The 13,531-nt window shown below is 38.9% G+C and overlaps 1 protein-coding gene across 1 annotated transcript in view; it reads right to left on the minus strand.

The window, feature by feature from the left end:
* Positions 1-13,531, minus strand: part of LOC124779449 (kelch-like protein 10) — a 139,341-nt gene that overhangs the window by 37,610 nt on the left and 88,200 nt on the right. The window contains exon 5 of the mRNA XM_047253712.1: positions 11,120-11,306. Within this exon, the coding sequence (XP_047109668.1) occupies positions 11,120-11,306 (187 nt within the window). The remainder of the gene's footprint in view (positions 1-11,119; positions 11,307-13,531) is intronic.

The raw sequence follows: 13,531 nt of genomic DNA on the forward strand, positions 1-13,531 counted from the left end.
GAACCAAACATTAAAAAAATGGACTGTTTAGTAGCTAAAATCTTATAATCAGCCAATCAAAATCTGCAAAAATAGGAAAGAATAATTTTTTAAACAATGGAAAATCCAGAATGGAATGTAACAGTATTATGAAAAGGAATGTTGCTACTCAACATATAGAGGAGATGCTGAGTCGCAGATAGGCACTAAAAATGATTCTCACAATTAAAGCTTTCGGCCATTATGGCCTTTATCAACAATAGACGACCCCCCCCCCCCCCCCCCCCGCCAACACACACACACACACACACACACACACACACACACACACACACACACACACACACACGCAAACGCAGCTCACACACATGACTGCAGTCTCAAGCAACTGACTGCAGTCGTGTGTGTGAGTTGCGTTTGCATTTGTGTGTGTGTGTGTGTTTGTGTTTGTGTTGTGTGTGTGTGTGTGTGTGTGTGTGTGTGTGTGTGTGTGTGTGTCTGTCTGTCTGTCATCTATTGTTGATGAAGGCCTTAATGAATGATAGCTTTAATTGTAAGAGACTTTGTTTTGCTGTGCCTATCTGCGACTCAGCATGTCTGCTATATGGTGAGTAGCAACTTTCCTTTTCATAACATTGTTACAAAGAATAATTTTTAACATTTCAATTCAAATAGTTTCAACTAGTTGCAGAAATTAATTCATTGCTTTTGTTGGACTCTTGACCTGGACATAGCAATACTTCTGTCTTTAAGGAGTGTGGCAAATAGACTGTTGATAAAATGCATGTTTGACCTGGAATGACCAATATGACTCTTAATAAAGAAATTTTCCGACTGTGGAAGGTATTTGTAAGGAAATTGTTGGACAGTAGAATTTCTGATAGCTCCATGGCATTTGAGGTGTATCAGGAGAACAAAATTCTTAGATTTCAGTCATCTGTGCATTATCAGTTCACACTGGCACATTTTACAAATTGCTGTAAGTGTGCACAGTATGCAGCACAATAAGCAGAGCAATGGCCAGGACCATTTCTTACTCCACCTCAGTTCTGTCTAAATAAAACTAGTAATTACTGTGATGAACCTGAAAGCATTAATTTTTCTTTCCTAGGGTGTGCCTGGTGTAAGGAAAATGTTTGTTTGCAATATTCAAATGACACTTTGTTTTACTGTGATGACTATGGGAAATAAAGAAGGAAGTGTTTTATTGTTACTAAAATATACAATGCTCAAAAATTATCATAGTAAAAATGCTACAGGAATTGTTATAAAATGATCAATGCAGAAGAAATAATTCATTTCAGTAAATTAAAGTCATGTTTCCTCTGCTTGTCATCTTTGTAAGAATTACATAAGTAGCAATTTAGCTGTCAATACAAACTGCCTCTTCTTTAAAACATTAATCATAGATTACATTTCTTGTATTGTTTAGGTGCTTCAAATTTGCTTATATCACTTCAGATAATAGCATTAAGCATGCTCTCTTGTCACAGCTGATCATGAGCTAGGCAGAAAGGGCTGTACAAACCACTGTAATAAGTAGCTTTTGTGCGACAAAAATAAGTAAATTCAACAATGTTTAAAAAAGACTTGCAGTGTGTTTTAGCACTTAAAATTTTGACACTGCATTTATTTCGCTGTATTCTTCCTACATAAAAAATTTAGTGGTGGGTTTTGACATATCAGATTGGACCATTCCCATGTTAGAGAAAAGCAGATACTTTTTTTAAAAAATGTCACTGCTCATTCTGTTATTCTAATCACCTATTGTTTTTAAAACTGTGAATATGTATAACTTTACACAGAATACTATCAGTTGTCTAAACACTGCAAAAGACTTAATGTGAAAACTTGTGATAACTGGAAGTTACATCCGTCAGTCCAAATATTCTGACAAAACTGCATAAAATGGCATAGTACCAAGCTATGATGCTTATATGGAGGTGGGTGTGGCAACTTTAAATGTGGAGCCAGCCCCTTGTGCCATTTGATGACACTTTGTCCTGAGGTGGATCGGTGTTCCCAAGAGCTGAATAGGTCTCCTTGCCTCACATGAATTATTTTGGCCATCCACTGGAAGGTGCCTGATGCTACTTGCCTTGCATATACAGGGTGAGTCACCTAACATTACCGCTGGATATATTTCGTAAACCACATCAAATACTGATGAATCGATTCCACAGACCGAACGTGAGGAGAGGGGCTAGTGTAATTGGTTAATACAAACCACAAAAAAATGCACGGAAGTATGTTTTTTAACACAAACCTAGGTTTTTTTAAATGGAACCACGTTAGTTTTGTTAGCACATCTGAACATATAAAAAAATACGTAATCAGTGCCATTTGTTGCATTGTAAAATGGTAATTACATCCGGAGATATTGTAACGTAAAGTTGACGCTTGAGTACCACTCCTCCGCTGTTCGATCATGTGTATCGGAGAGCACTGAATTACGTAGGGATCCAAAGGGAACGGTGATGGACCTTAGGTACAGAAGAGACTGGAACAGCACATTACGTCCACATGCTAACACCTTTTTATTGGCCTTTTTCACTGACGCACATGTACATTACCATGAGGGGTGAGGTACACGTACACACGTGGTTTCCGTTTTCAATTACGGAGTGGAATAGAGTGTGTCCCGACATGTCAGGCCAGTAGATGTTCAATGTGGTGGCCATCATTTGCTGCACACAATTGCAATCTCTGGCGTAATGAATGTCGTACACGCCGCAGTACATCTGGTGTAATGTCGCCGCAGGCTGCCACAATACGTTGTTTCATATCCTCTGGGGTTGTAGGCACATCACGGTACACATTCTCCTTTAACGTACCCCACAGAAAGAAGTCCAGAGGTGTAAAGATCAGGAGAACACGCTGGCCAATTTATGCGTCCTCCATGTCCTATGAAACGCCCGTCGAACATCCTGTCAAAGGTCAGCCTAGTGTTAATTGCGGAATGTGCAGGTGCACCATCATGCTGATACCACATACGTCGACACGTTTCCAGTGGGACATTTTCAAGCAACGGTGGCAGATCATTCTGTAGAAACACGATGTATGTTGCAGCTGTTTGGGCCCCTGAAATGAAGTGAGGACCAATGAGGTGGCCGCCATTGATTCCGCACCATATGTTTACAGTCCACGGTCGCTGTCGCTCTACCTGTCTGAGTCAGCGAGGATTGTCCACGGACCAGTAATGCATGTTCCGTAGATTCACTGCCCCGTGGTTTGTGAAACCCGCTTTGTCGGTAAACAGGTAGAACTGCAACGCATTCTCTGTTAATGCCCATTGACAGAATTGCAGTCGATGATTAAAGTCATCACCATGTAATTGCTGATGTAGTGACACATGAAACGGGTGAAAGCGGTGACGATGCAGTATGCGCATGACACTACTTTGACTCAGTCCACCGGCTCTCGCAATGTACCGTGTACTCATGTGTGGGTTCATGGCAACAGCAGCTAACACACCAACTGCACCCGCTTCTCCTGTGACGGGCCTGTTACGGACCCGTTTGCGTGCTACGACCATACCTGTTGCATACAGTTGGCGGTAGATGTTTTGCAATGTGCGGCACGTTGGATGCTCTCTGTCTGGGTACCGTTCTGCATACACCCTGCAGGCTTCAGCTGCATTTCATCGACACTCGCCATAGATGAGTATCATCTCCGCCTTTTCAGAGTTCGAATACACCATGGTCACAGTTCCTACAACACTACACTATCACAGACGTCTGGTAACACGATGTACTACAGTTGGTCTGTGTGCAGAGACAAATGCAGAATAACAATAGCAGCACGCGCTACATGCAGACACTGCGACAGCTAGACCAAACCACAACAGTACACTACAGTCGCACTCGTAAACACGGTCATCATCATAAACATGTCCCTGCAGATGCTGCTCGCCGACCGTGGCCCGTGTCTGTTACAACACGCAACTGAACGTTGGAGGTTTCAAGCGTCAACTTTAGGTTACAATATCTCTAGATGTAATTAACATTTTACAATGCAACAAACAGCACTGATTATGTATTTGTTTATATGTTCAGATGTGCTAACAAAACTAACGGGGTTCCATTTAAAAAAACCTAGGTTTGTGTTAAAAAACATACTTCCGTGCATTTTTGTATGGTTTGTATTAAACAATTACACTAGCCCCTCTCCTCACGTTCGGTCTGTGGAATCCGTTCGTCAGTATTTGATGTGGTTTACGAAATATATCCAGCGGTAACGTTAGGTGACTCACCCTGTATAAGTGGACCTGGCAGTCAGTAGTTTTACTCCAGATAATGATGGTGGAGACAGCTGTTGAAAGCTCAAGGATTTTATTAAAAATGACATGGGTTGAAAACTAAGAAACTTTTGTTCAGGTTTGTGAGGTGACTCTAGAAGAATTATATTAGTATCTTACATGATATTTCCTTTACAGATACACCTCATGTTTTAGAATCCTAAAAAGGAATCAATACAGAGTTCATATGTTTGTCCTGTTTCATGTTACTTGTTGGTATTATTCCTGAGATATTCGAACGGTGTGACATACTCAAAACACTCATCACTTTTCTTTCCATTTGCTATTTAATTTTAAAGTGTGCTGCTATTCATTATGCTAAGTGGACATTTTGTCCACATCATCTTGCATTTTCTTGCAGTTGTCCAAGGAAGATATTATGCTGTACACAAAAGCAACATCAGCAAACAATCTGATACTGCTGCTGACCCTATCTGATAACTCGTTTATGTACGCTGATTAGATCAGATTAGATTAGATTTACTTTCATTCCAATTGATCCGTAGTGAGGAGGTCCTCCTGGATGTGGAACATGTCAGAAAAACAACAATACATGACAAATATTTACAACTAAAACAAATAAGCTAATGTACCATTCCACAGGTCCCAAGTGGAATGATCGTCATTTTTAATGAACACTAAGAGTCATTTTACAAATACTAATGCACTGAATTTAAAATAAAAAACGTTTTTTATTTATTTATAAGGTAATAAACATGTAATACAACTACTGTAATAGTTATTTACAATGAACACATTACTGCACTGAAATGGTACAGAAGTTAGATTATACTTACACACACACACACACACACACACACACACAAATTTTCAGTGAACACATTACTGCACTGAAATTGTGCAGAAGTTATGTTGTACTTATATACAAATCAGTTGGTTTTACTAAGAAATTCATCAATGGAGTAGAAGGAGTTGGCCACCAATAAATCCTTTAGGCTTCTCTTAAACTGAATTTCATTGGTTGTTAAGCTTTTTATGGCTGCTGGCAAGTTATTGAAAATGTGTGTTCCTGAGTAATGCACACCTTTTTGTACAAGACTAAGTGACTTTAAATTCTTGTGAAGATTATTCTTATTTCTAGTATTGATTCCATGAATTGAGCTGTTGCTTTGAAAAAGTGATATATTTTTAATGACAAATTTCATTAAGGAATAAATATACTGGGAAGCTGTAGTTAGTATCCCTAGTTCCCTAAACAGGCTTCTGCAGGATGTTCTTGAGTTCACACCACATATAATTCTTACTGCACGTTTTTGTGCCCGGAAAACTTTAGCTTGGCTTGATGAATTACCCCAAAAAATAATCCCATATGACATTATGGAATGAAAGTAAGCATAGTATGCCAGCTTTTTCATTTTTATATCCCCTACGTCTGACAAAATTCGCATTGCAAACAGAGATTTGTTAAGACGCTTCAGCAGTTCTGTGGTGTGCTCCTCCCAATTGAATTTATTATCAAGCTGTAATCCCAAGAATTTAACACTGTCCACTTCTTCTATCTTCTTGTCATCATATGTTAGACATATACTCTTGGGACACCCCTTACAAGTTCTGAACTGCATGTAGTGTGTTTTTTCAAAGTTTAGTGACAAAGAATTGGCTAGGAACCAGTGATTAATGTCCACAAATATTTTATTGGCTGATCTTTCTAAGACTACACTTGATTTGCTATTTATTGCAATGTTTGTATCATCGGCAAACAAAACAAACTTGGCATCTGGTAATGTTACTGATGAAAGGTCATTGATATACACAAGAAAAAGTAAGGGCCCCAAAATGGAACCTTGTGGGACCCCACACGTAATTAGTTCCCAGTTGGATGATGCCTGATAGACATGTATCAAGCTCTTTCCTAATAACACCCTTTGTTTCCTGCCAGAGATATAAGATTTGAACCATTTTGCAGCATTTCCTGTTACACTATAATATTCTAGTTTACTTAAAAGGATATTGTGATTTACACAGTCAAATGCCTTTGATAGATCACAAAATATACCAGTTGCCTGCAATTTTTTGTCTAATGAATTAAGCACATTTTCACTGTAAGTGAAGATAGCCTTCTCAATATCAGAACCTTTTAGAAATCCAAACTGTGACTTTGACAGTATGTTATTTGAGATAAGATGGTTATAAAGACGACGGTACATTACTTTTTCGAAAATTTTTGAGAATGCTGGTAACAGTGAAATTGGACGGAAATTTGATGCTATTTCTTTATCTCCCTTCTTAAACAGTGGCTTAACTTCAGCATATTTCAGCCATTCAGGAAATATTCCACTGATAAACGACTGGTTACACAGATAGCTTAATATGTTACTTAGCTCAGAATCACATTCTTTAATTAACTTTGTTGATATTTCATCATACCCACTAGATGTTTTTGATTTTAAAGATTTTATGATGGACATTATTTCTGTTGGGGTAGTGAGGGTCAAATTCATATTATGGAAATTACTTGAAATGTCTGGTCTAAGGTAATCCATAGCAGCATCTACCGAACCTGACAACCCCATCTTTTCAGTAACAGTTATAAAATGTTTGTTAAAAAGTTCTGCAACACTATACACATCTGTCACCAATGTATCATTTACTCTTAATGCTATTTGTTCCTCTTCATGTCTGGTCCTACCGGTCTCCTCCTTCACTATATCCCATATTGTCTTTATTTTGTTATCTGATATGACTATCTTTTCCTTGTAATATATTTGCTTTGACATCCATATTACAGTCTTTAATATTTTGCAGTATTTCTTATAATGTGCTATAGCATCAACATTGGAAATGTTTCGGATTGACAGATACAGTTTTCTTTTTGTTTTACAAGATACCCTTATTCCTCGAGTAATCCATGGCTTCTTTGTAGATTTTCCTCTAACCTTGGTAAGTTTTGGGGGAAAGCAGTGTTCAAATAAGGTAAGCACTTTATTAGCAAAAATGTTATATTTTTCATTCATGCCATGAGCACTGTAAACATCAGTCCAGTGAATGTCTCTGAGGAGTGTCCTAAAATAATCAATTTTTGGCTTACTGATTACCCTCTTGAGCTCAGATTTAACAGATTTTATATCCTGTTCAGTATTAACATTTAACAGAAGGAACTGCATGTCATGGTCTGAGAGGCCATTGGCTATTGGTTTTGTAATATAATTTTGTTCATTGGACTTTTCTATAAAGATATTATCAATGGCTGTTTGTGAGCAAGTGGCTATCCTAGTGGGGAACTTTACTGTGGGAATTAAGTTGAATGATAGTGTTACTAACTCAAATAAGTTCTTATTCGGAGAGTCTTTAAGGAAATCTACATTGAAATCACCAGCAACCACTATTTCTTTGTTTTTGGTTATTAAATGGGCCAGTACAGCTTCAAGGTGGTTTACAAACAGATTAAAGTTACCTGCAGGTGCTCGATATACACTTAATATTATGAAAGATTTTTTGTGAAAATCTAATTCTGTTGCACATGCTTCCATATGCTGTTCTAGGCAAAATTTATGAATGTCTATGTTCTTAAATTTATGACAGTTCCTGATGAATGTGGCAACTCCTCCTTTCTCCATTTCTGATCTACAAAAGTGAGATGCTAACCTAAACCCTGTAACACTTAAAAGTTCTATACCAGTGGTCACATGATGTTCAGAGAGGCAGATTATGTCAGCTGGGTTTGAAGACTCTAATTCATCTATGCATATAGTTAATTCATTAATTTTATTTCTCAGTCCTCGAATATTTTGATGCAATAAAGATAGCTGACATTTCACATTGTCTGAGTTAAAATTGGGTGGAGTTAAAATATCTGCTGACAGTTGAAAATTCTTAACCAATGGCTGTTTATGCTGATGTAATAAGCTGGAATTATGTTTTTTGATTTCTTTTTCAAACTGAAGGTTTGTCTCAGTTCTAACCTCTCTTAAAATTTGCTTTCTTTCTGTCCTCCCTACCCTAAAAAAGGGTCTTTTCTGAATCCTATAACCACTGGTATTTTACCACTCATGACAGTGCCTCCCCCCTTTAACTTTCCTGCTATTTCCCCAGCCAATTTACCCTTCCCCTTCCTGTTGAGGTGAAGGCCATGCCTAGTATAATCCCACCTACTGAGAGAATCAACATGAACCACACCAATGTGTGACCCCGCACCCGACATGAGCAGCCGTTCCAGCTCCAAATTAACTGAGACCACTGAACATTCAATTACACTTCTGTGGGGCATGTGTGATTTTTGTTGGACAGTCTGCATGCAGATTGTTACTAGCCAAAGGTTTAGTGGGCATTCATATATCTGTAAAGATACTTTATATATCTAAAAACAAAGATGATGTGACTTACCAAATGAAAGCGCTGGCAGGTCGATAGACACACAAAAAAACACATCATACACACAAAATTCTAGCTTTCGCAACCAACGGTTGCTTTGTCAGGAAAGAGAGAAGGAGAGGGAAAGACGAAAGGATGTGGGTTTTAAGGGAGATTTCCAATCCCGGGAGCGGAAAGACTTACCTAAAAACCCTTAAAACCCACATCCTTTCGTCTTTCCCTCTCCTTCCCTCTTTCCTGACGAAGCAACCGTTGGTTGCGAAAGCTAGAATTTTGTGTGTATGTTTGTGTTTGTTTGTGTGTCTATCGACCTGCCAGCGCTTTCGTTTGGTAAGTCACATCATATTTGTTTTTAGACATATTTTTCCACGTGGAATGTTTCCCTCTATTATATTCATATCATTAATGTGAAGATACTTTGTATGATTGTATCACAGTTGCTAGTTGATGATGTGACACATTGTCAAAAAACTTTCAGAAATCTAGGATCATGATACAATCCATTCTCTCCTCTTTCAAGAAATACTATTTTTAAATAGATGAAGCAAATATACAAACTGTTTGAAACTTCCTCATCATCATCTTCACCATCATCATCATCATCATCATCATCATCACCAGGATTTCCTTCCAGTGAGCTGGGTAGGAACTTTGTGAACGGCATGCCTCCATTGGTTTCTGTCCTGGTATAGCTTTTCCCTCTCCACTACATCCCATGTTACTCCTCTACTCTCTTGAAACTCCCTGTCAGATTAAAACTGTGAGTGGGACCGGGACTCAAACCCAAGACCTTTGCCTTTCATAGGAAAGTGCTCTACTGACCGAGCAACCCAAGCACAACTCACTATCCAAACCTCATAGCTTTACTTCTGCCATTACCCTATCTCCTACCTTTGAAACTTCACAGAAGTTCTCCTACACAACTTGGGGGACTAGCACTCCTGGAAGAAAGAATACTGTGGAGACTTAGCTTAGTCACAGCCTGGGGAATGTGTCCAGAGTTGTGGCTGGGTAGTTCAGTTGGTAGAGCACTTGCCTGCAAAAGGCAAAGATCCTCAGTTCAAGTCTTAGTCTGGCACACAATTTTAATCTGCTAGGAATTTCCGTATCAGCCCGCACTGTGCTGCAGAGTGAAAAATTCATTCTACATACCTTTTAGTTTTAAAGGAAAGATGAGAAGGCTGTGACAAGTCAGAGGTTTGAGTTAGTCTTCAGGATGAGTCTGGAAGCTAATGTGCCACTTTTCTTTGTGACATGATTACACATCACAGATCAGTCAAACAGGTTGGAGAGAAGATGGGGGGATCCTTAGTTTTCGAATGGTGGATAGCTCAATTGTCTCTGTGCTCTTGGAGGATTAGGACAGGTTCTTCCGTGAACCCTTATGTTGTGGTCTTGTTGAATTTATGATGGAGAAAACTTTAGAGCAACACTAAGCTATGAAGTTTTGTGTGAAGCTCAAAAAGATGCCACTGGAAACTTTTTGATTGTTTGAGGAAGCTTTCAGGGATGATTGTCTTTCAAAATTTCAGTTGAACAGATGGCACAAGATGTTTAGAGAATGTTGGTAGAAGGTCACTGATGAGGTCCGTGCAGGATTCCCATCAAAATTGCGAACGGGTGACCATATGACTTGTGTGTGCCAGGTACTGAATTCAGACCATTGAATGAGTGCGTGCTTGACATCAGAATTACCAGACTTGATGGAAATGAGTGTTCATGAGATTGTATTGGAAGACTTGGCCATGCAGAGGATTTGTGCATTGTGGAAACTGCACCATAATAAGGTGCCAGCTCACACTGCCTTTGTTGTCACGACCTACTTGACCTGTATCTGTGTCACAACAATGCCACAGCCACCCTACAGTTCCGACCTGGCACTGGTGGACTTTGTTTTGTTTCCTTAGTTGGAAACGGGCCTCAAAGAAAAGCATCTCAAGTCAGTGGACAATGTGGAAACTATTCCAATAGATTCCCTGAAGAATATTCAGAAATCTTACGATGCATGGAAATCTTGCTGTCAGAAATGTATTGATGCAGAAGGATCATACTTCCGAGAATTTTATGTTGTTGAACCTGTAAGTGATGCATTACTTTCAGGGCAAACCCTGTGTGAGGAGCACTTAGGTGACACAGTCAGTAAGTAGTATGTTGCCTGTGAAAGGAGATGTTTGGCCAGTCCTGGTTCAAAGATTTGAGTTGTCACAAGTAGTTATTCAGTTATGACGGAACTTTTTCAACAAAACTTTTACATTTACATAAAAATTAAAAATCAATGATTTCTGGAAACACAACAGTATTGCAGTGAACACACTACTTGGTAAAATGTGGTTTCACATGTTTCTCTGTCACTGATGTTGTAGGGCTTCAAGAGTAAGATTTAATACTTTTACATATTTCTGTCAGAAGCACCCTGAAGGAAAATATTAGCCAGCCATTCTATCTTTTTGCAGTTTTACAAAAAAGTAGTCTTAATAATCCATAAGCTACTTCCATTTCTCACTTGATTACCTGACTCAAGCCTGTGCCAGCCACTGAAGCCACCAAGAGCATACAGACATCCTTTGTTTGCAATGAGCTTCAATCCAGAGCGGGAGACACCCAATTCCTGGATGAATGTCCATGAATCAGTTTCTGGATCATAAATTTCTACACTGTCAAGCACTTCTGTCCCATTGAAGCCTCCTGCTACATATATCTACAAAAGAAAAAGAAATTAGTATGGTATGTCGCTTTTGAAGTGTGACTATGAATTTCAGTTATGAGAAAATATTTCCCTGACTATGTATGACAAGAATGATAGTAACTCCAACTGGTCACCAGGTAGACATCTTTTGCACCAGCAGCTCTCCACACACTAAATATGCTGACAGGATAAGGTAAAGCTTCATAAAAAGTTTTTACTACAGGCCTTCTGAACTGATGTGCAATTACTGCAAACACAATTTTTAACGAAGCACTGATACCATGCAAAAGCAGATGCAAGTGCAAATAAATGTTTGTGATCACTATAAGGTATGATGAACAAGGGAAATCAAGTACACAAAAAGAAATCAGTGCTGCTGGTCACTTCTTTATTTGATTCACAATGAAGTATTACACCAATGATGAGTAACATGAACTAATACCCTGGAGCACCACAGAAACTGGTATAGGCACTCATATTAAAATACAGAGATACGTGTAAACAGGCTTCAGTCGACAATGCCTATATAAAACCAGTGTCTGGTGCAGTTGTTAGATCAGTTACTGCTGCTACAATGGCAGGTTATCAAGATTTAAGTGAATTTGAACATGGTGTTATAGTCGGTGCACAAGTGCTGGGACACAGTATCTCCAAGGTAGTGATGAAGTGGGGATTTTTCCCATATGACCATTTCATGAGTGCACTGTGAATATCAGGAATCCAGTAAAACATCAAATCTTGACATCCCTGCTGCTCGAAAAAGATCCTGCAACAACGGGACCAATGACGAATGAAGAGAATTGTTCAAAGTGACAAAAGTGCAACCCTTTCGCAAATTGCTCCTGAATTCAGTGCTGGACCATCAACAAGTGTCAGCGTGTGAACCATTCAATGAAACATCATTGGTATGGACTTTCAGAGCTGAAGGCCCACTGTGTACCCTTGATGACTGCATGACACATATCTTTACACCTTGCTTGGGCCTATCAACATTGACATTGGACTGTTGATGACTGAAAACATGTATATACATGTGTATGTAAACTCTAATTTGGAAATGTGAACCCAGAAGTACATGTTGTTCCTGGCAAATCTTCACATCACTGAGAAGTGAAGACTAAGTTAAAAACAGACTGATGTATTCCGCAGTCTGCATGTGATTTGGTTCTGTGGTCTTTCCGTTTCCAGGCATGAGCTTTATTGTTAGACCACCAAGCCTGGCATTATTATTTTTCTTCTTCTTATTGCTGTTAATGATTCTAACTATATGGGGGTGGTATGAACTGATGCATCACTGACATCAAGAACTGAAACCAAAGACTTCCGAAAAGCTGGTGTTGGGTTAGCAGGATCCAGGTGGAACAGTTTGTGAAGTAGTCACTGACGTCAATAATATGTTGCCACTCTTTCCCCTCTCTCCTTACTATGCACACTTCACCCCCCCCCCCCCCCCCCCTCCACTCAACTGCCCCACCTCTTTTACCTTTATCATGGTGTGCAACATTCTACCATATTCATATCCCTTCTCTTGCTTCCCCTCCAGCCGCACCCTTTGCATAGTCCTGGCCTGTTCCTTCTCTCAACCAGGTGGCAATAGCTGTAAAATGCCTAACAGCCACATCATAATAATAAAGAATTGGTCAGTTCTGCATGTTATTAGCGACATACCAAACCTGTCTCCACCTGGCACTAGCTGTAAAAAGGGCACCGGAATGTATGAGTGAGTGGATCGATCGTTGGGTGAATTGAACAAAATTTTTAAATTCAAGTATCTTCATATCACTGCATGATAGATAGTCACATAATATCTATAATCACGAAATTTAGTACTTTAGAGCACTATAGATCAAAGTTCAAAAGTTTATTAACAGGATCAGAAATTTTTGGAGCACAACAAGAAAAATGTTTCTGAAAAAGAGAAATATTTTCAGATCTAATATAAATTTAAATGTTAGAAACTATTTTGTCAAAGTTTGTCTGGACTGTAAAACAAGAAGAGAAAATAATCAAACTGGGAAGAAAACAGTATTATGGTGCAAATTGACTAAAGGAAGGGATCAGTTAACAGGATATATCTCCTGAGGCATCAGTGAAAAAAGGGTTGTGGGCAAGAACATCATAACACACAATTGAATATTTCTGAGAAAATTGAGGAAAATCTGTTTTTAAACCTGTACGCTACCTAAAAATATGATTTAATCTTATGTTAAAGAGGAGACTGGTAAATGCTAACTGGT

Source organism: Schistocerca piceifrons, chromosome 1, assembly GCF_021461385.2.
Source record: "Schistocerca piceifrons isolate TAMUIC-IGC-003096 chromosome 1, iqSchPice1.1, whole genome shotgun sequence".
NCBI lineage: Eukaryota > Metazoa > Arthropoda > Insecta > Orthoptera > Acrididae > Schistocerca > Schistocerca piceifrons.